Genomic DNA, 25,297 nt, shown 5'->3' with positions numbered 1-25,297 from the left:
CGATCCGCTGTATGAACTGAGGTACGTTCTTATTCCGCATCGAATATTATAAACAAATATACAATAGTACGATAGACATTAGATATTGTTGACTGTTGAAAGCCAAGTAGAAGTGTTAACATTTAAATCGTATACAATTATTTCTAGATAAAACCGCTATAAATTAATATTGTATCACATACGATATACGCGAAAATTTTACTAATACGAACAATATTTTCATGAATCATAGATTAGGTTTAATGAAAAATAAAACTTATTTAAAAATAATAATATGTTTTCATTCGATATGATTCGATCGCCGCAGCTGCAGGTTCGATTTCTTTCAAAACCTATGATTTTATTTTCATGACTCAACTTGTCAACTAAATTAACCGATATTTTCCGATAAGCAAGTCATTTTTTTCTCGTGACGATAATATTACGAAAATCAAAATTATTGTGTTTGATGAATTAAATTATTTCACAAAGCGATAAAAATCGTTTTATTTACTGCGGTAGCATGGTATTTTATGTTATCAAAAAAAAAAAATATCGTGCCAGTTGAACGTCAAACTAAAACAAACCCAAAATATTATCTTGATGATAATCAGAGACTATTTAAATAATAATCATTTCTGGGTATACCATTTACACAGTTGGATACGATCATTTCGATGATAATAATAATAATGTATTAGCTTCCGATAATAATACAGCGGAGGTCTATTTTTAGCTACCATATTACTGCCTTCGTTCGTCGTTCTTAAAGTGGGCGGGGACTGGAGTGGCGGTGCTCACTATGACCGGGGTGAACGTCACGAATAGTATTATTTACAATTACGTAATCTACAAAATCTAAAAAAAATTCTAGCCAACGTCCCTGGTGGGGGTCGAACCCACGACCCCTGGATCCGAAGTCCAGTACGCTTTCCACTGCGCCACAAGGACTTATATTGACAGAAATTAATTGATTTTTATATTTAAAATAAATAATATTAAATCAATAAAATCACATGAAATTAAATTTAAAATTCGCAGTTTCGTCGATTATGAAATCATCCGTTTATCATGGTAATTGTTTTAAACGTCACAATATGACAATGGAACATTAGACCAAAGTTTGGAGGATATTCCATTACATATAATTAGTAATTATATTAATTAGATATATTTATTTTCATAGATCTCCGATTATTAATGTATTGTTATTTTAAATATTTATTTACACCGTAAATAAGAAGTAAACTAAAGGTTTAATTCAATAGTTGTATTTCATTTAGTGGAGTATGTAAATCATACAATTTACCCATTAATCAATATAAGACTAAAGAACATTTAATTCTTACAAAATAAATAAAATTTCATTATGCGAACAAATAAATTCGTGGTACCTGCCTATCATATTAAGGGACATATATTATGTTGAGGGGTAACATACTTTTATTTATTTTTTTAGTGCATTATTAATTATAGACTATAATCTAATTTAATAAAATGTAAATTGGCTCGTAATTTACTCGTTAATTGGTTTTATTGTTTAGCAATTAATTATAGTTGAATTAATTGTTACTATCTTGAGATACGAAAATTGAATAGTACAATTGATCTTTATTTTGGAATGGATATTCATTTTATTTTCAGCAAGGGTCAGCTTGACCCATAGGTATATAATTTAAATATATAATTTTTTCATTAACAGTAGTACTAGCAAAATATTATTATATTAATTATTATATTAAGTAAATAAATAATGAAAATAAGTTACCTAATGAATGGTGATGGTATAATTAAATTTTTTTTAATGTTTTATCGATTTTTTTCGTCCGTTATTATTTGTTAAACCATGAGCATATCGAAAAATGTAAACACAATTCTTGATACTTACTCTTTCCCGAAAAAAGATGACCTTATCACATTTCTGTCTATCGGATATCATGTGCATGTTATGTATAAAAACTTACATCAGGTAACATAGCAACACTCTCCTAAATTTAATATTCAGGTCCTCATCATAATGTTGCTTGTGGTATGATTTGATTTTAGGATACTTTTTTAGTTACCTACCTGTGTAAAATAGTGTAACCGTGTAAAGATACGTGGATGTATAATTATAATGTGTGGGTAATTAAAATAAATTATACTTCAGTATTTTGATGTATTTAAAACTGTTATAAATAGTTAATACTGACGTTTTTAAATTTCATTAGACCGTAAAAATAAAATTAATAGTTGAACCTACTCTATATTATCTATGATAGTGTATATTATATTAAATATTTTAATATAAATGTTATACATTTTTGTTCTCAATTTTAATTTTGAATATATATATTTTATTACTCTTTACCTAGAGAGCGCCACAATTTTTATATTATTATTACTGTTGGTATAATAATATATTTAAGATGTGCACATAGATCTTAGTCTGTACTATCCGAGTACTGCTTTTATTTTCGTAAATTTAATAATAAATATTAATAATAATATATAGTTATACATTATATTTAATGATTCAAATAATATGTTTCTAGTAGGTATATCCAAATATGAGAAATTTTAATTAAACGATTTATATCAAGTAGTATTATACCTATATAAGAAAAATACACCATGTTATATAATCATAATAATAAAAAAATAAATGAGATTATTAATACACAATATTATTATTACAATTATTTGGAACTATTGTAAAAGTTTTCGCATGTTAAATTAATTCATTAAAACTAGATATGTATTTTACATGTTAAGGGAACGTAATTCTATTATGTAAATAACTGCTATTTTAAGTGTTTTGAAAATGTGCGTTTTAAATGGAAATTGTTTATGTTTGAATGGTAATTCTAAACTTCCATTAAATTAATGTATAATTTAATTTAATTTGTCGAAGTAAAACGTTAAATGAATCCAATTGCTAAAATCGTAAACAATCGTGAGCATTTTGGCATCTTTAAAAATAATTATGAATTTAGTATTTTATAATACCTACCGTTGTACAGTTTTCTTTAAAATATTACTGAGTGAATAATGTATAAAAGTATAAAATATAAGTGGGTAGGAACCAAGTTAGGTTATAGTATGTTCACTATAGCACGATACAGCTTATAATAAAGTCTAATATAAAATATTCTATAGTTTGAAATAAAATAGTTTTAAAGTATTAATATAAATTGTTTGTCGAGGTACTATGCTGCTGTAAATGCCTATAATAATATATTGTAAGTTTGAGTTGTAGATTTTTTTTTTCTATTTTTAACTTGAAATGTACAGAAGAAACTGCAATTTGACTGAGCATCTTTGTATTTTCACGTACAATTTTCGAAAGATTTGTTGTTGCCATTTATTGCTAAGTTATAAAAATGCAATGATTGTAGTTCTCTAATTTTCCCGTGGATAGTTGTAACAATATATCGTAGGACGTAGATCACAATATTATTAAAAACCGGAAATAACACCATATATTTATTAATATACTTGTATGTAAACGGTTCATATTATTATGTACACCACTCGCTTCGTTTATCAAATCTGCATGTTATCATACTATGATCATCATTATAATAACTATATCATATTATTTTCTGACGCTTCGTTTCCAACCGCCTCGCAGAAAAGTATAATAATACAATACTCATATTATATAATATAGGTATGTGGGTATTATAATAAATCAACGTGAATGCCAACTATAAGGGTGGAGACGGCTATTATAGGTTAGTATCATCTATACACGAAAATTTCTCTCATCGCATCATAAACGACTTTCGAGAAGAATGTTTAAGAGATTCACAAAACAGCATCACGAATACCTTTCCATCACGTCGGTGTCTGTGATGTATACAGATCGTTGTAGGTATATAATAATAGTATACGCGCCCTGAGCTTGGGTATTTTCGTTATATAAATGTGTGAAAAATGCTTCCACGCATTCGAGGTAGACCATAAATCATATAATGTATATATATATATACATCCGTTGCTGAGTACTTTGGCGTTCCTACAGATGAGGAGGTGTGAGCTTAAGCGATGACTACTAATACCTCGAAGAAATCGTGCAAACAACTCAAGAATTTTGAAGATATATATTTATGGTTTCAAAAAAAACGGTTTTTATACATATTTCTACCGCTAAATCATATAGTTTTTGTTTGCTTTTCATCGCTACTTAGATATTTCCTATTCCCTCGATCAAAACACACAACATTATTTGTAAAGCAAGTCATACGTTCTAAATGTTTACTGTTTTATTGTTAATGGAGATGCGTTAATACGATTGTAATAATAATTAAATAATTATATAATATCATGTTATTAAATATGATACAGAATATTTACATTTTTCTCTACATTATACACTTTGAACTACTGTTTTCCGTAGCATATAATACCTATACATACACGTCGGTCGCTATAGCAGAGTCATCGATTTCTAGGTGGCCCGTACGGCAACCGCTATTTTTCAACGCGCGAAACCAACACTTTTAAAGTTTTTACCGGAACGAGGCGATAACCGGACACTCAGGTGAGTTATGGCGTTTAACCGTTACCACGTGTAAAGTTACAAATAGCCAGAGCACCCTATTGCGCGCATACACACACACACACACACACAAGCACATTTGTGCGTTCGACCCTTACACAGCACAGACACCGTACTTTCTCTTGGCGCACATAAAACCGGAAACGAGAATATATTTTCCTGTTTAATCCTCGCACACGACGCGAACCCACAACATATATAATATACTATCTGCTGCTGCTGTCTGTGTATATATGTATACGCTGCAGGTGCAAAGGGGTAGTTGTAAACGAGTAGCATACTCGGAACCTCAAGCTGCGTTATCTTATATAATAATACATGTATGTATAGTACATACTGAGTGAACCACAGCCATCCCGTTACTGAGTATAACGTCGAAGCGGTAAATCGATACAGCACAGCGTATGTAACGTGCGAATTATATAATAATATTGGATTGGTAAAATCGTATGTATAATATTGCAGCACAGACTTACAAATTTGTATACCATTTACTTTTGCTTACATCTGCCTACCTATTAAACTGTATAATGTAAAAATCAATTAAAGGGCAGGACTGTTTAAACTAATTAAAATATAACCTACTTAGATATATTTTTTAGATTCTTTTTTTAGGCCAAACAATTTAATGTAACGTTTCTTTCGTAATAATCTAAATATTGTGCGCTTGAAAATCATAATCATTGTTGATCATACTATATTATATAGGTAGAATTAATATTAACTCATACGTTTAACGTTTAACTACGTAGATATTAAATAAGATATAAATAGTTATTACATTTTTTATGATTATACCAAATTGTGTGCATATTATGCATATAATATAACCAGCCTACAACGTATTCGTGGTTTTCTATGCAACGACGAATGAAAGCTCGGTAAAGTATTGTAAATAATTTTAAAGATTTACACTCATAGTGAGTGGGTTAGGAGATAAAAGTCATACTATTTTCAGTTGGTGAATAGTCTCTTTTATTTGTTTGTATTCAATGTTGTGTGAATTAATTGCGTTAACGTACAGAAATTACAAGTAAAACTTATTGGAAATGGTGAATTGGAAATACAGTTACATAAATTATGTGACATATTTTAATTATAATAATTATTGTTGTTTATTATTATTGCTTTGACTTAATCATTATTTATTTATATATATATATATAATGTATTTTATACCTTAGATCTGAAGCGTTTGTTATAGTATTATTGAAATCAACAGCGGAATGATATAGTTGAATAGGTTTCAATTTATATTATTTCGTCGTAAAAAATATTATACATATTTAACTTTTAACATTGGACATTTTTATCGTTTTTTAGCTATTGATATAATAACCCTATATGTATTATTTTCAAAAAATATAGATATAAAATATAAATACGTTTATAACAAAAAGATAATATTTATAAAGAAACATTTTTAAATTATAAATACCATTGATATACAATATTTAACTAAAAAAAATGCATAAAAATGAAAGTAAAATATAAAATATAATTTTTTTCATTCTATGTATAATACTAATAATTTAATCTTTATTAGTACTGAAATCATTATTATTATTTTTTAATACAGTTAAGCCCTCCTGTTTTCTGTCATATTTATCTCATTATTTTCTGAAGTATTATACTTAACCATAACCAATTAGTATATAAATATTATGAATATTTGAATCTGTTGAAAATAATTGTTTAAATACCGTGGTAAGCATATTCAGAAAAAAAAGAAAATTATATAAAATTTAAATAATGGAATTCATGTATTCCATTTATTCTTATTGTCTTAATAAACATTATTTTTGATTATTATTGTTATTATTAACGCCAACGATTACTTTGAATTCACTACAATAGACAGTAATTATAAAACGTTCTATTAACAAAAACACTGTGGTATAAATCGGTTTTGGGTTGGTTTTCGTGTTAATTTTATTACGCACCAAAAAGATATATATATATAAGGTACTATTACTAGCGGATGTTTAGTGGTGATAGTGGTGACAATGAGGTAGTAAATGTTGATGCCCCGAGAAGGTCAAAATATTCGTGCCATTCCAATTATTCTTGGTTTCGAATATTCAATGTTAAACCTAATTTCCCAGAGTTCCATAAACTACCATCTCTCGCTCCCCCAACGTTGCGTTCGTGCTAAACTTTCCCTGTTCCTGCATCCATGTTTATTACACATAACATGTATCCACCCTTGTGAACCTTACTATATAATTTCCGTAGTGTATCGCGCGTAACCGTGTTGGACCCGCAAGGACTTTGGCCGTTCCGGCCTGAAACTTCTCATCTAAATAGTAATTCTCATACTGTTTTCCGGAAGTCGTGATCGTTCTGAGGTAAATGACAAGTTCGTACCTGCAGCATCGCCGAAACAAAAATGAAACAATAATAAACATTTTTAGTACGTACACATCAGTAAATATATACTGCTTTCAAAACATAATAGTGAAATACATAGTTGTCGGAAATATGTAATTATATGCAGTAGTGTTTTTCTATTTTTAACCACTGTAAATTTGGTGAATTATAAAAATAATTATTATTACGATCAACGCTATAAGAAATTTTATAATGATTAATTGATAACTATTATATTATTACGATGGACAAAGCGTGTTGTAGTGATTTTATTTTTACTATCTAAAATCTAATCAGTTGAATTATTGGTAATATCGACATGTATTTATGTCTTGTGGCTAGGGCCATTCTATAAATGTGTGTGACACTGAAATCGTTACTGTGAACCACTTGTAGGTTATCAAAAAATTATGTTCATAGATGAAACCGATGTTGGTAAATTAGTCAGTAGCCATAAGGTATATGCATTTCCGATGTATCTGTATGCAGCGGAGATACTCGTTCATCATGACGGCTACCGGTAACAGTGCGATGGACAGAGAAACAGGGTTTGCAGCTGCCGCTCCTGCGAGCTTAATTTTTTCTCTGAAAACATTACATTATTTATTATACTATTAGCATTTTTAAATCGCATGAACATATAAATGCAAACAATAACAATAATAATAATAGTAGTACGTTTTTTTATAGCTTATCGTACTGCATATAGTGAATTTGCTTGTATGTATTATTATTGTGTTTGGGTGAAACGAAATATGACCTCGTGAGATACAGTCGACGGAGACCCCTTTGGAAGACGAATTTCAATTGTTGTTCGTCTGTCAAAGAGAGGATAAAAACTTGGTTTCTTTAAAAGCTTTTTCTAATATTTCGAACCCGGACAGTGGATCGGAAAATACTAAATGTTAGTTTTAGTTTTATAAGTCACCAAATGTCACCAAAGAATCAACTTTAGAATAAGAGCGTATAATTCAAGAAAAAAAAGATTTGAAGAAATAAAAATAATTGCTTATATGTATAAATGAAACAGTAGTATTGTGTTTCTATGCGTATATTATTAACTATTATGAAAGTTATTTTGAATTTTTTTTAAGTCTACTATAAATTAGCCATTTCAATTGTAAAATTGTCTACGATATTTAACTTAATATTTTAAATCTAAAGCGTTGATTTCATGACATTTAATGAAAAATATTATCTTTATTTTATTATAGGCAAATTAACAGAAATGTAAAACATATAGTAGTTTTCTATATTTTAGTAATGATTCTGTTTGCTTTTGTTTTACTTTTGACCGGTTGAATGGATATATTACTGTAATATTAACCTTTTAAATTCTCGTTTACCTATAAATAAAAATACATTAAATATTTCTGAAAATATATACATTTTTGTATTCCGCACCACACATATAGTTTTTTCATGTTAAAATAAAGCAATAAATGTATATCCACGGTATGCAACATATTTTACTTACCGACTTCACGTAATCAACGCGGGACTATACTAATATGTTAAGTTAATGTAAAATTATGCATACGCAAATAGGATTGTAATGGTCGGGGGGAACCCAAACACGGTTTTACTTCGGTTGTTTTTTTATTATTATGATTATTATTATTACTATTCTTTGGAGCTGTTGCTTTGGGGATTATTAAGTTCATTTGGACAGCGACAATTCACCAAAATTTATTCAATTGTATTGTTTACGCCAATGTAGAATATAAAACATTCAAGGGAAGTGTGTTTTATGCAAACGAGTACTTTTTTGTTTTGTTTTATATTTACGCCAGGTTTTAACCACTCCTTGCTCACCGAAAGTGAGTTGTTGTTTTAGTTCTTTATCCGCATTTGTTTTCATAGGCGAAACACACAAAGCTTTTCCCGTCATTTTTATTTAAATTTTCCAACTTTATCCGTTCGTCTACAATTTACCGTCATATGGAGTAAATATATAGTGGTTGTAGTAAAAGGAGATTTTGATTCCACGTGAATTTCTAGTACACTTATACGAGTCAAATAGTTCATATTATGATTTTAATTTCGTGTTTAAAATATAGGTTCTTTGTATTTAATTAAAATTATTCAATAAAACTAGGTATTACTAATTAGTTTAAAACATTTAAAACGTTTTTCCATTAGATCTATTTACATTAAAGACAAATGTGGGATTTAAAGATTGAGTTTAAAATTAACTTTTAAAATATTTTAATTGAAAATAATTTAATTATTGCTATGAATAACTTTCCTTATCGACTTTTTGCATTCATTGAGTGAAATTGTATCTTTAATAGAGAAGTTTTCTTAATCTCGTTTGTTTGAAATTATTTTTTGTTTGGTAACAGCACATTAAGATTAAAAATAATTTATTTATTTAATAAATTAAGCAAGTATATTTTATCCGTCATATTATATAATGTCTATTGAAATTTAAATATGATATATTTGATTTTTTTTAAACTTAATTATTTTATTGTTTGCATTGGAATGATTTTGTTTTATAATTAAAATAAAAGTTATTCGTTACAAAGTTATATTTATTCGAAAATGTTTAATGATTAAGCTACTCGATACTTAATGTGTTTGTTTGTTGTCTCCTATTTTATTATTATGCATTTAGGTACTTAAAGAGAATTAAACGAATGGTCAATTAATAACAAAAAACAATATACACGAGTCAGTGTAGGTACAACATATTGTACGTGCATATTATAGTATTGATATAGTATGGATATTATACTTTACTAAATACTGGTTTACATCACAAGTAAAGGCAGCGTTAAACGGTTTGTGTTTTTTTTTATTCATCCTTATAAAATTAAAGTTAAATATGTTGTGTATGTAATTCTTTAAAACTTTCTAATTTAAAACATAATATTATAGTGAAGTTTGCTATTTTGTTTTATGGCTTATCGTACGCGGATCTTTAGATTGAAATTCGAATAAATGTTTATGATTATTTTAACGATATACCAAATAAATAAATTTAAAAAAAACGTAAAGGTTGTTGCTATCGCAAAGGGATATAGAATTTATTGTCGATTACCTGTAAAGAACCTCTGCTGTCGTTTCTACTTGGTAATTTTCGTAGAAATACTAGTTCTGTTCGTGATGGGATCGAAATACTGACATTGGCGAGCTTTGCAGTGTTTGATCGTTAAATGTTTACGTTATTATCCTCAGAAATAGTAGTTTTCGTCGCACCACGCGGTTGTGCGTAATATTCAGCTGACCGAACTGTCTTGTGGCAAATAAATAGACGGTAGGTGGAATGGTGGAGACGGAGACAGTACAGATGGTAGACAGACACAGATGATGATGGGGCAGTAGGGAACACGGTAGTCGAAGGGGTTAGTTGAGATAAAAGAATAAACGGCATTCACTCGGTCTGACACTAATGAGGAGGGCAAAACTTTGTCGGCAGTGTTGGTGGCGGTGGCGTAGTCTGTCATGGAATTGTGTTGGAAAATGGCAAAGCGTATATAAGGGCTGTGTGATGAGACGAAAGTGGGGGAAAGTACAAGGGGTATACCATCATCGTGCGAGATGCGTCGTTGTCGTTGTCAAGTCGGTCGAGTGCATCGTCAGCAAGAAAAGCTGCAGTGGCAAAAGCGGCAGCAGCAGTATACGTATATAGTGACAGTAGTAGTGACACGGCTACCATCATTATATATATATGTAGTACACCCCTGTCCATAATAATAACATTGCACTTTAGACTCGCGTACCTCTCTTGTTCACCTCCGCATTACTTTATCGTCGCGGATCCGACTGCCGCCTTCGCTACCACTCCACTATCTTTGCTCTACGTCTAATCAACTTGATGACACACACGTGCACATATATTATATATACATAGATGTACACTCACACGTACATTTTCAAAAGCTTCAGTCCTTCATTTTCTCTCTAGTTTTTTCATCATATTTTTTTCATAACTCTAGACAATATATACCACCACGAGCGCGAGTGGTGTATTTTTCACTTCGAGAGCTGCACGAGTGTAATTTGAAAACCGCAATTTTGTCACGTAACGATTATTATGATTTTTAATTTTTAAATTTCAAAGAAGATACATGTTCCTCTTCACTGAGTTAAATTACTGTGTATAACCGCACCAACAGTAGTTGAATATTTTTTTTTATTTTTTTTTTTTTATTTTTGTTTTTTTGTTGCCAACCGATAGTGATGTATGCATGTACTATCTACCATTTTAATTAACTTGAACATAAAATATAAAATTTAATCTTATTGAATTTTACGTTGAATAATGTTTGAATGAATATAAGCTTGTTTCAAAGCGTGGTTTACATTTTAACCATGATTAAATATAAAAAAATAATTATTTATTTATCACTATGTCATTTAAAAATAAAATCCATTTTAAATACCTAAATTCTTACATGATTTGAAATGAATATGTAATATCGATTTGCAAGAAAAATCAAAATCGAATAGTAACATAATGTGGGGAATCAAAAGCAAACTATTGTATTAAAATCTGACCTACTACTATATAGCTATGGATAGCAAAGAACCCATCGAATAAGATACTGTGTCCGAATATATTCGGTCGTGTCAGAAGTGTAATTAATTAAACCCAAAAAGCCGGGAGTCGAAAATAAGCATAGATTAGCATAGTAATGACGAGGTTTTAACCATGAACCATGTCCGTCACAAAAGGGGCGACCTCCGACAATGATCTCGGTCCTAAAAGCAAAAGGACATAACACCCTCTCTTTACTTAAACATTATGACGTGTTGGTGGTTTAATCTTCCGTTCAAAAGATAAGTGATTATGAAAGGAGAATGCGTGCAAAATAAAATAACGCGCATACATATATTATATATTTATGGCATAAGTCTTGATCGCTGACTGCCTATCGTTATTTTATAATACCGAACTATCCTTCCATTTTTATATTATATAAACATTGAAATGTATGTATGAACGAGACAACTGTTTACGGGTGTTGAATAAAAGGGGCTTGCCATAGGTAATTGAATCTAACCAAATAATTTTCATTAATACTGTGAAAAAGAAGGAATAGACGGGATCGATCAATTTATTTACACAATGGTTAAATTATTGCAAAAATAATAATTGTTCCTTATAATTTTATAAACTTTTATTCAAGTATATTCATAATGGAAATTAATCAAAGAAATATCAAAATAGATCGTAGCAGATTAATCATCACAAAGCGCAATGCATCGGAGTAAAAATTAAATGTATAAATAAATAATGTATGATTTAAATGACTATTTCGTTAAAGAGATAAATAAATCACATATAGCCAGTATAGGTAGTGTTATAACTCGGTTAAAATACAAACGCGTAAGCATTCGTAAATCAATTTCACGGTGTTCCAGAAAAAATAATCGTGCTTGCAATGAGAGAGACACAGTATACCAAGTTTTATTAAAAATTGGATTTTAAGTTAAAAATTGCATTTCGGAATAAATTGCTTCGGAACGACGTGGGTTGAAAATATATGTATATTACGCTTAGTATGTAGTGGCTGCAGCAATAGTAGAAGCAGCTGGACCATAATGCGTGTCGTGAAATGTGATTTTTTTTCTGGAGAGAGGGGAAACGCAAAGAAAAAAACTTTCCGTGTGTAAAAAACCGTGAAAGTCCTCGCTGTGTAGTTGGGGTGGGTGAATGGGGTCGCGAGGGTGAACGCAATGAGCGCGCGGATTGAAATCAGTTACAGTCGGGCGTAATATATTCCGTCGGCGTCTGAAGAGTTTTACAGAGAAATGTGACGGACAGAAACGTAATTAATGATACCCAAACGACGACGATGACGACGTCGACGACGGTTGGTGGTGGTAATAATCGTTACTAATAGGAACTAGAAGGGGTATGTGTGGTAGTCAAGTACGGAGAAGGGTTATTTAGTCGGGTAGGCAGCGGTTGTCAGTTGCAATGGTGGGACAAAACACAAAACCGTGTCCGGTACAAATACTGCTCTTGTGCGAGAGCCCTTGACGGTAATATTCGGCACGCGGGTTCACAAAAAAAAAAAAAATTAACGAAACATGAAAATTCGTTCCGTGGGTGATATGAAAGTTTACGTAGTAGTCAGTCGTTGACTGGTAGGATTTTTTAATTCTGTGAGTTAAAGCGGAATCCATGCTGGTGCAAAATAAAAAATAAAGCAATACAAAACATATAATAATATCTAAACAATTCAGGGGTCGAATAATAACAATAAGGCTTCTTTTCTGTTATAGACACGCATATAAACAAAGTGTCGTTATTTCTAATTAACATTCAGGTCAACCGATCATCATAATATTATAGAGGTGTGCGCAGTTCAATAAACTGTAGAAACGACTGTCTCTACAGTTGTATTAAATATTGTGTAGTATTTCTGGTATATTTCTGGTATATTTATGAAAATAATTATTTTATATTAAATACTTAGTTAAAAAAAAAACATAATTCATACTTTTTCTCCATCGTATTGTATTTTATATATTTCGTTTAATAATTACACTAAAGTCTGGTGACTAAACCATAAATTATTATAAACATACGCAATTATTAAATAATATTTTCTACTATTTATATTGCCAAAATTAAAATATAATATATACATAGTTAATAGCACAAAACGTTACTATACTACCGAAAACATTTTATGGAATTAGAAGTGATTTGACCAGGAGAAATTATTTACACAAGATGGCAGTAATTTTCGACGATGACATGCAATTATTTATGAAAAAGGGTGAAAAAAATGTCGATTTCGTTTCATGGCATTTTCTGTTGTAAAAACACGTTTGATTATTACTGATTTCTACTTTTTTTAGAGAAGGGTATCGCTTTGGGAAAACTGAAGGTATATTATAGTTTGGTGATAACTTGTTGGCAGAAATGAAATACAATAGAAATAGCAAATATAAGCCAGTTAAAAATAACTACGTAGGTATGCTCCCTTGGTAGAAAATGGACACGCAATAGTTTTTGTTGTCCTTAAACAAACAAAATCGTATCAAAAGTCTGGCTTAGCATAAAATTTGATTCTCGACTACTTATAGTAGTTATATGTATTATTATTATTTATTTTATTTTTTCGAATAACCCGATATATTTGTATTATAAACTTATCGCCATGGAGTTTTTTCCATTGTGTAACTTTCAAAAATTCATAACTTAAAAGTATTCCTTTGACACAACGACCCGTAAAACTGTTCCGAAGGCGTAGTTAATTATTCCAAAATACACGAAATTACGTGCGTGAACATTAATCATTAATAATAATAATGTATTATAGTAGAAGAAAAGTGTTAGGCTTAATTAATTGAATTATATTTTGAAATAATTTGAAGTTTTATTATTACCATTATTTTAACTTGTTCTACGTCTTAAATGATTGTTAGTTTATTTATAGAATATAACACATCGAGTAACTTTTATTAAACATTAAAGTAAATAAGTAAATAATCTTACCAAAATTCAAACTTTACGATGTGTTTATTATTTGTATCATTTGTTTTAATAAAAAATATATGAGAATCAAATATGAAATAGGAAGTTAGGACTAGTTGAAAAATAAAAATAGTGTATTAATGTTGTTAGTAGATACAGTATATAATAATTTTTTGTTTTAGTCGAAATGTTGTCAAAAAAATATTATAGCCATAACTCAAAATAATTTATCTTTACATAAAACCATATTATATTAAAAATGTCTTTATTTAAATGTTTATTTTTATGCAGTTTGTTTTAATGTTCATTTGAATACTCATTGTAAAATGGGTATGTAACATATTGCTTTTGTTCGGAGATCCTCCTCTGAAGTATGCATAATTAGGTTACATGTATGCAAATGACAAAATTCATTTGTATTTTCGTTAGGATTCAAATATACTTGAGCAGGTCGTTAAGCCCAGTAGCACAGTCCAAAAGAAACGACTTTTTGATCTGGCGAGAGAGGGAAAGCGCTGAATTTCAAATTTTGAACGGTTTTACATCAGACAAAAACTGTTTTTATGTATGTATGTATGTATGTATGTATATGTATGTGTTTATTCTAAACGTGTCCAAAGGGTAGGACGATAAACGATGTGAGGGTAGTAGAGCGCACGTTTATTTAATTGGCGATATAACTTTGTGTGACCCAAACAACCCTCACCTCCATAACATCCCCTCTAAAAAAGTTAATAGTAAATATTGATAGCTCTTTCCCAAATTTCTATGGTGATTATAATCTGTAAGGGTATCCCTAAACATATTATATACGTATACGTCGGAAATTAATGGCGTCGACACAAGTACTTAGTCCCCAAGTGCCAATGCGGTTTTCTTATTGTGTGTGGCAGGGGAGGGGTCAAAACTTTGTACATACCAACTTTTGTTACTACTATCGCCATCCTTTATTCTACACACAATTTCACACCATTTTAGAATTTGGCTTGGTACCAGCAGCAGATGAGTTAGGAATTGAAATTCTGGGTGAGAAAAAAAACATTTTATTCATTGTTGATAAAGTTTTCACACTCGTAAAGGTTTTTCATACACCGTTTTTCGTTTCTTTTTCTTACTCTTTAAACGAGTCTTGTAGTTTGACCTATAGGGAACATTAAGCAGTTTGAGTAAGAACAGAGGTGGTAAAATACTGATACCACCGAGCACAATAAAATCGGCTCAATGGCACGGAAACTGAATGATAACGTTTTTGGGGCACGGCGAGTAACTGGCGTCAGGAACTTTGGAGACCGGATTTCCTTTGTTTTCCCGTAGAAAAATAATGTTGAAAAAAAACAAGAGAGGAAAAAATATAATCATTGTTTAGTGAATATAAGAGGGACGAAAAATGTGTTCACAGCACGGAAGAGATAATTTCTAGTTTCATAAAATTTCGTGAAGACTATTCCGGTGTCCTTGGAGAATCTCTAAAATATTCAATTATATTATGTAAGTAACTATAAGCTGCGTGTTTTCAATTGAAAGTAATAACTACCCACACTTAATAAATTTACACGCTATTCTCGAGGGGGCAGGGAATATTTGCTACCGTAGGTTACTAGGGGTAGGATACAGAATTTATCATATAATGCTCTGAGTTGAATGTAGATTTACAGAACTTGGGTGAAATGAGAAAATGTTGACGCTCTTAGGTATGTTAAATAAGGAAAGTATAATTTATGTTTCTATATCAAATTGCATTTGAGAATTATAAGATGTATTTTCATATTACAGGGATTACAGATACCTAGTAACTTGGATGTTGGAAGTATAATATAAATACTCATGCATGTATTTTGTAAACAATAATTATCACATAGTAAAATTCTGAGTGATGTATTTATATTTAAAAATCGTAGACAGAACGTCAATATAAAACTATTATTATTAATTAATTAAATAGCATACAATAATTTTTATTGAACATTTTTTTCCTTTTAGGTTTTTCACCGTTTTACCTTTCTTATTTTGTGTTGACTTACGATTTTCAGTTGTATAATAAATCAATGCATTTTAAACTAATAAATTAATAAACACATATTTCATATTTAATAAATTAAAACATTAATTAATTAATTTTTTTTGATTATTTGTAATGAATAAAATAAAAACAATTGATATAATATACATTTTTTTTCGTTTTTAAAAACATTTAATATTATGTTGTATTTATTTAATCCCAAATATTCATTTTAAACTAACTGATATTTATTAACGTTTATAAAAATATTTCTTTGTTAATGTACAATATAGTATAATATACGACAATACTTTAATGGAAGAATTTATTTTTCAATAATTATATTATTTTAATGCTTGCGGTATGTATTACGGACATCATTTTGAGCTTAAGTGTTATTTGATTAAATATGAGATTTATGGTAAAGATCGAAATTATTTTAAGTTTAACACATTATTATATATAAAGTAGTATCATATTATAGTACTGTCAACTGCGATTGAAATTCTCTTAGTAAATTATGGTTTTGCGTTTATGGTTTTTTATACTTATATTTTTGTTGCTATAGATAATCTTATAATTCGTGTTATTAGTACATGATCATGTTAAAAGTAACTACATCTTTTTTTTTATAGTTCTCAATATTATGTTCAGATGTATATTAAATATGCTTTTCTTTTTTGATGTTTTAAATATATTTGCGTTGTTTTTGTTTCTCTGTACATATCCTTAATATTATTTGCTGATGAAGATGAAATTTAAAAATGTCAGTATACGCGTTGTGATAAAGTGTGGCTGTTATTATATATATATATATATATTAAACATCAATAATTATAATACAAATTAATAATTACATTTTTTATAACTATTAATATATTAGCTTTATTTTTGCTGTTATATAAAAGTTAAATTTTAATAGATTATTTTGATAGATGTTTTATTTCATATAAAAATGTTTAAACACAATATCCACATACATTTGTAGATATTTGTTATATTTGATTGCACGTATAAACTATAAATTAATTAATTTGATTAAAATATTTAAAATTGTATATATATATATATTTCAATCATTATGTTCTTATTAATTGTATACATTTTTATTGTAGGCGGCTTTAGATTTAAAAAAATGTAAATGTATGATACAATACATGATACTTTTTTTCTTCTTAGCTTATATTTATTTATTTTAACATTCCTCGTGTACTGTACATAATTACATGTTATTAATTTCTTTAAATATCTCTATAGCATATTTTAATTTATCATATAAAACAATTGAATAACACGACCCAGTATAGTTATGAAGTGACTTTTGTATGTGTTATTTCTTAAATTATTTAGATTTTAACTGGCTGCGAAATGCAAAGTTATACGCTCACTCTCTATACATATTATTTTTAAAGTTCCTAAATCGCACTGGAAGTTACGATTTACATCCTCTTAAGAAAATTAAACCAATAAATTTTAAAAGTTAAACAACTTTTCTCTAGTACCTATCGTCTGCAAGCGTATTAGTGTGAATTATGAAAATAAAAAAATGAATACCCCTCGGCATTAAACGAGGACCGTACTTTAAATAAAAATAATTTCTTCGTAATAAATAATATGTTATCAAAAGCACCTCTAGCAATTGGATTTTATGAATAATAATCGCATAGTATAGTACTGGATATTTTTCTTTGAAAATAAAAAAAATAAATCAATAAATATTAAGCTAAAATCTAAACGCCCAGTAATATTTTCTGATATTAAAATAAATAAAGAAATAATTATATATTACAATATATTGCTCTGAATCAAATGTACTGTATATTATATTGAATAAAAATTGGTTGCCCTACAAATAATGTGTCAGTAGTTTATTTTAATCGTCATCGGTCGGCCAACGAAGCTAAACTCATGTACCAACGGTGGGATGGGGCCGAAAAATCGAACGGTTGAATGAATATAGTCACACATTCAAAGTTTACCAAAACAAACATTTATTATAAAGTTTTATATTTTTTTTCTCCCCTTCAACCAAAAAGTCGGGTCAGTAGAGACTTGGCGCCATCGTCCACCATAGCTTCTATGCCGCACACTCGAATTCACTCGGAAGGCTAGAGAGCTGTATGCATTTTTTCCTCTTGTATTTATATTATTTTTTTTCCTTCTTTTGATTTCAGTGATGACGTTAGATATATTTTTTTCCTACTATCTCTTCGCCTCTCCTGAGCAGGAGGCTTTTCGGAAGTTTTTGACTCGTTTCACTTAACCTTTTAGTGAGGCCAAAAGTTCTTATATAATACAATATATTATATAGATGTTTATGGTATCTCACGCTATTTGGCATTTAATTCTCGCCTTCCCCTTAAACTTTTAAGCGTTATTTTTTGGCGTCACGCATTCTTGAAAATAGATACTGTTTGACACCCCTGCCAGTCGGAACTGTTACAACGCTTCTCGCTATATAAAAGTGTTGTGAAAGCTGTTGTGGATGGTTGGTAATTCATCGAGTGAAATAAAACTTAACGTTATATAATATAATATTATTATCATGTGAATGATTTTATGTCATCGAACTTTGTAAAATGTTGTATTTTATTCTTCCATTCCTCCTCACCGGGTTCGTTAATAAACTTGGTGGCGTCGCGGTCGTGATTTATTAGTTGGAGCACTTTTGTAACCTTATTTGTCTACCGCTTATTTAGGATCTCATCCATTAACCAATTACTGTGGACGGCTCTCTAGTGAGCGATGTATTATCTTCATAATATCGAGTTTACTGTTTAGTCATAAACGAATCGGTTTCGAGTCACGTATAAATACATTTTTTTGCATTAATATATTTATAATACGAAATACAATTTAAAACCGTGTTATCATTTTGTATTTGTTGAAATAGTAAGTTAAAAATTAAAACGGAAAAAGTATGAATATTATATTTAAGAATTTTGCAGAAGAAATTCAATCGTTTATATTTTATAATATTGAAAATTGATATACCTAGTATTATTTTTAACGTAAGTTTAATCTAAGGCATTTTTAATAATAGGTAAAGTACTAGTCTTACAATGCAAATAGTGGCGTTATATTTGCTGAATATTTCCTGTGTTTTGTAGATAAATGTTAGATAAAATATCAATACATTCCGTAATCGATTTGCTTATTTCCATTTATTTCGTGTATAATACACCTATGTAAGCAGCTACTACTTTAGTGAAAATCGTTATCAGGTATTCACAGAACACACGAGCACACACGCTTAAAAAAAAAAATTCAATCGATCAAATGATATTGTATAGCGAAATGGAACACCTGTACGAAATATTATAGCATAATATTATGTATAAATATTAATGCAATAATAACCATATAAAAATATAGAGCTGAGAAATACGACCATAAAAAATACCCGGTTTTTATTATATTACTCAGTCTACGTGACTGTAAATTATCGTATTATATTATTTAACAGCCAGTTGCATGCTTGTAATCGCTCTGAAACGCAAATATTATGTAATGAACCTATCGAATTTTGTAAATGCTAAAACTCCCGTCATTGCAATATACATGTTTTATATAAGATTACACCAAAATATTTATTATATTGTTTCTCCGTGTTTATCTTATCTGTGTTTGTGTTTCAGATTGAAGACGCGATGTTAATGTTCGACAAACAAACAAATCGACACAGAGGTAAGTTTGTAACATTTCCTAGCTCTTATTATTATATCGTATGTAGGCAGGTATAGGGAAAAGAGAAATTGCTACCCGTTAAGCGTTCATATATATATATATATATTGTTTTTTGAAAAAGAAATCCAAGAAATGATATTTTTTTTTATCATCGCAAAGGTTTTGGGGAAAAAAAAATAAAATAAATGGGAGAGAAAAACGTCTACCGACAAATTTGTTGTGCGTTTGATTTATTGTCAGATTTACACAACCACGTCCGATTATTGGCCAACAAGAGTAGAAATACGGCGAGAGAGCAAAAAATATAATATTTGCTACTGTGGGATAAGAAGAAGTGGTTGAATCATCGCGTGTGATAGTGCAGGCGTGGTGTAGGAAAGAAAAAACGAATATACACCTACGCACACACATACACAATCTTCACGTACATTTACGCGTGTGACATTCTCAGTTTTGAAGGCTGGGGTTGAATAATGAGCATACTAGGGGAGCCGCGCCGTAAGGATGCCTATTAAGGGATGTTATACGAAGCGTTTCTTAGGGCGGCGCCAGCACCTATAAGAATTATGACGGAGCTACCCGTCTTCGCGCTCGATGCTCATCGCTTTATATAAAAGATCTAGTAGGGGAAAAAAGATAGAAGTAGAAGAAAATCCGTGTGTATGACGTTAGATTTTTCACCCACATGGGGTGGGCGTCTACTGCTTGACGGAGGCTTGGAACGCTGCACATCAAATAGCACACAAATTATTATATATACACCACCGCCTATTTTTCATAAACTGATGACGTGCAGCTATATCGATGAACAAAAAAGCAAAAATGAATTTAGTTCATTAAACTTAACTATTAAATATTTGCGATTCTACGTACCTATACACCGTTTAATGATAGTGTTATTTTTTTGTGACATGAATTAGATATATTTCTTCCGTTGTATATTTGTTATGAAGAACTATTAACAAAAAAACCTTTCTTTTTTTTTAAAAATTATAAGGTTAGAAATTGGTACAATTGGTGTAGGGTAACTGGAATCGTATTTACTTTGGGATAATCTATAACGAATGTGTACTTAAAAGTTTTCTTTATTCCCCGTTTGAAAAACTAGAAAATATGATATTCAGTGTTTCAATATACTAACTTAGTCAACTCTTGATATGTAAAATATGTCAATTTAAACTTTGATGTTATTTTCTTAAAAGTATTCGTTCATTTTCCCTTACCATTTGATTTAAAGTTTTGACTTATTGAAAATCACCCTTCTCCTAAAAACTTTAAGCTCAGTCAACAATAAGTTGTTTAAAATGAATTCAATTTACTCAATATCGGCTAAAATCTTACGATTTGATCAGATTTTTTAAACACAATTTCCCCCTGTGAAAATTACGAGAACTTATTTTACTGTTTTTTTTTATTTGTTTGTGTATCAATTTTTAAATTCCTTAAAGTTATTTTTCCGTGAAAGAATGGAATATTATAAGTATTTGTTTTATTTTATTTTTATTTTTTTCGTGATTCACTATAAATTATGTTGATTATACATTTTGGCGTTGGTTCTTGGGATGAAAACGTAGTAGCTCGGGTGTATAGGCGATAAATTACTGATTGAAATAAAAGGAACTCGATCGAAGTTAATGGCCTTTTTAAGGAAAAAGCAATATCCTCGAGGCCGTATAATTCTTAGGGTGCGTTGGTTATTATCTTATTTCAGCGCCTCAGTCGATCCTGAGCCAATTTAATTCTCAACACTTGTGTATCTATATTTTTTCCAGTCAATATGTTTTATTTTCTTCTTATTTTTTATTTTTATATATGTATAATATTATGAAAAAATAAAAGTGAATATTAAAACGCGAAAAAAATATTTACGTCTCACGTGTGTTATATATTATTATTTATTAATATATGAATTCAAACGGTTTGGATTTTTTTTTAAGTTATGTATATCCATTATCCAAGTTGTGTGAAAGCACGTTGATAAGTATATAAGTGATTGTACCTATACTGCGTGTGTGAATGGATTTCGTTGGTAATGGCAGTATGCTTCGCATTTAATTGGAATAAGTACTTTTCCATTTCCACTATTCGTTTTCGTCTGCGGATCGTAAATACGAAAACGAAGATTTGTGTAAGTGAAAACGTAGGAAGGATTTTAAAAAAAGAGAGAGAAATATTGAGTAAGTGAATGAGCAAGATACAGTGGATGGAAGGAGAAATACTTAAGAAACTCACCGAGATTTGGCTAGATTTAAGGTTTAATTTCGGCCCTGTTTTCAGGATTAAACCATCTCGGTGCTTCACTCCGGAAAATTAGCTCGTCCCCTCCTTAATCTTGTACCGTCGTATTATTTCGTATACACACTAACCCCGATAGGAGGCTTTTAATTATTCTGGCACGAAACGACGTTTTTATGTCTAACAACACGGTTGTGACATGTTTTCTTTATGTTTTTTTCCCTTTATCGTAAATTATAAATTATGGTTATTATTATTATTATTATTAAAACATTTGAGTTTTAAATGGAAACCTATTATAATAATATCTGTATACGACGTTTATATTACTATAATGTTTTGGTCGCCTCTCTTTTAAGATAACATTAATATCATAACTGACTGAACTGCGTTTGGTGCAAAATTAAATTAATATAAAAAATTGCGACGTGGGATAACCAAAAAAGTTTTGAACGAAATAAAATAATAGTCACACGAAAAATAACAATAAACATAATGCACGCGGCGAATATAATAAGTAATAATAAAATAATATAAATGCATTTTTATTTTTTAATATAAAAGACACGATATACGTATATAATAATATAATATATATCGTGGCTAGAGGGACAATCCACGCAATGGCAAAACGTCGGCGAGGACGATACAGTACAGCCCGGGCCGGTCATTAGTCTTGTGCTGTCAACGGGACCGGGGTCTACGCTTCACTTCCACCGCTGCCGCCTTTGCTACTGTGCCGCTCTCCTTCACTTTTTCCGAACCATAAACTGTAATGTGGTAGAGTGAGAAGCAGTCATAGCGAGTGAGAGAGAGAAGATGCGCTGCACACCCCTAAAGCATTGGTCGCTTTTGGTAAAAACCATAGGAATCGATACGGTGTGTGTATGTGTATACACACGTTAGCTAAATACAGAATGTGTAACCTTACAGTAGTGTTAGAAGGTTGTGCTGAATTTCTTTTTACAGGAAACATCTCGGTTTTTGCCGCTGATACTAAAAAAGCGCATTGGTGGAACAGCGGGTACAGTGAAAAAATAGGTTGTTATCTTCGTTTTGTTTCCCGAAGGGCATTTAAGAATATTAAATATAAAATTTCCAATACCATTACTTGTCAGTATTTATTCATTTTACAATTGTTTGTAATTTCTACAGTATTACTTGATTTACAGTAAAAAAATTACTATCAAAATTATTATCTGCATAATACAATATTAAATACGACGTGCTTATCGTTTTAAAACAAACATCGTTACACGACATAATGCCCAATTTATTATGTAAGATAATAATATTTATATAACATAATATATAATATTTCTGTTGGATAAATATAATGGTTGCTATTAGAAAATACCATTTAGAAATTTGTGTTATGTAATATGTGTTACCATATTGTGCGCGGTATTATTGCGATTTTCTATTGCTTCGTTTTTTTTTGTTTAGTATTTGGTTACTAGCTATGATGCTATGCAATAATATCAATAGTTTTATGTAGTGTGATTGTGTAGTCCTACAGTGATAAAGTATGTTGACCGTTTTCCATCCCGGAGTTGCAGTATATGGGAACGGGATAAACAATATTTTATATTATATTTTGGCTACTATATTATATACTGACTGACGGCTGAAGTGTTGTCCAATGATATTTTAGTCCGATTGATTGTCCCGTTTTTTCGTTACTATAGTGATTCATTCCTATGAAACACGAAAGTTCACAATTAAATTCAGTTTTCATATTTGATCATTTCACTCGTTGACAAGTGTTTATTCTAAACCCTACATTTATAGTACAATTGTAGTTTCACTTAAATTTAGTTACATTTATTTAATTTATAATATAAAAATGAATAATAATTAATTTTTTTAATAATATTTGTATTATAGACTTAATTTGTACAAACTATAGCATGTACCTATACTAATTAATTTAATTAAATTTAATAGTAATTAATCCTAGTTCGTTAATACAATTTAGCATTTCGAATAAACTGTCTGTTTGTTGTATGGATTTAAATTTGTTCTGAATATATTGTGCTATTTCCAAATGCATAGTTTACATATTTTTATTTATTTTATTATTTAATGATATAATATTAAATCAAATTAATTTATATTTGACTATAACTTAACATAATATTGCCTGCGAAAACACAATTTCATATCGTTGAGTATAAATTACATCATTATAAATAATATGTAAAAAATATTATTTTTTATCAAATCTTTATAAATAAATTATCTTACTTACCTATTTTGGCAATTAGTATCGTCGAACGAACAATTACGGTTAGGTACTTACAGTTGACTTGTATCAGTGACAATATCAATTTGCTGCATATACTATTAGTTCCTACGTATTTGCAACTTGCACGTGTGAGAGGGGTGGATTTATAGTAGATTAAAATGAAGTGGCCCTTTCAACATAAATTTGTTCAACAAGACCCCGAGCTCGTTCAGTACGTATTTTATATTACACAGCGAGCGCACCATAAAACCCTTCCCAACCCCGCAGATCAATTATCTATCAGAGATTTATGTTTTTTTCTTCTCCTTATTTCCTCCATTCTTATCCTTTTTATATCTGAGTGAAATATCCGTAATTCATCCTGTTAAAGGTACGACGGGTGGGTTTTACAAGCAGTGGAGGGGAGTATCGATACGGTGAGGTGGTAGCGGTGATTGCGAGCGGTGGGGAGACGAAAAAATAAGATAAATGCACATCGGACTATCGGAGCAGACGAAAGGGCAACGATTGAAAACGATTGTCTTATATACAAAGCGTCGTTTCAACTGCAAAAAGGAAGCCCTCGACGATAATTTGACAGGCTACGTCTGGGCCAGGCATACAAAACGCGAAAGATTTTCGTATTCCGCTCCCATTAATCAATCCTCGATCCTCGATGTATACTCGACAGATATTTCGACGTGCGACCAGTGTTGTTTCCGTGATTAATATCTCCATCGGTTGTCCCTCTTCTACCGGCACACTTGCCCCTGCACCTATACATAAACCGCTGCTGTTCTTACCGACTTCCTTATC

The 25,297-nt window shown here is 30.0% G+C and overlaps 1 protein-coding gene and 1 non-coding gene across 9 annotated transcripts in view; one reads left to right on the top strand and one right to left on the bottom strand.

The window, feature by feature from the left end:
• LOC113554786 (RNA-binding protein Musashi homolog Rbp6) overlaps positions 1 to 25,297 on the top strand; it is a 377,023-nt gene that overhangs the window by 283,615 nt on the left and 68,111 nt on the right. For all 8 annotated transcript variants that reach the window (XM_026958766.1, XM_026958760.1, XM_026958764.1 and 5 more), the window contains one exon: positions 19,971 to 20,019. In XM_026958766.1, coding sequence (XP_026814567.1) covers positions 19,971 to 20,019 — 49 coding nt within the window. The remainder of the gene's footprint in view (positions 1 to 19,970; positions 20,020 to 25,297) is intronic.
• Trnar-ucg lies at positions 858 to 930 on the bottom strand. Its single transcript has one exon. It is a non-coding gene; the product is annotated as a tRNA-Arg (tRNA).

This window comes from Rhopalosiphum maidis, chromosome 2 (genome assembly GCF_003676215.2).
Source record: "Rhopalosiphum maidis isolate BTI-1 chromosome 2, ASM367621v3, whole genome shotgun sequence".
In the NCBI taxonomy this organism is placed as follows: Eukaryota; Metazoa; Arthropoda; class Insecta; order Hemiptera; family Aphididae; genus Rhopalosiphum; species Rhopalosiphum maidis.
The sequence above is the reverse complement of the archived record's forward strand: the minus strand, read 5'-3'. Positions and strand labels throughout refer to the sequence as shown.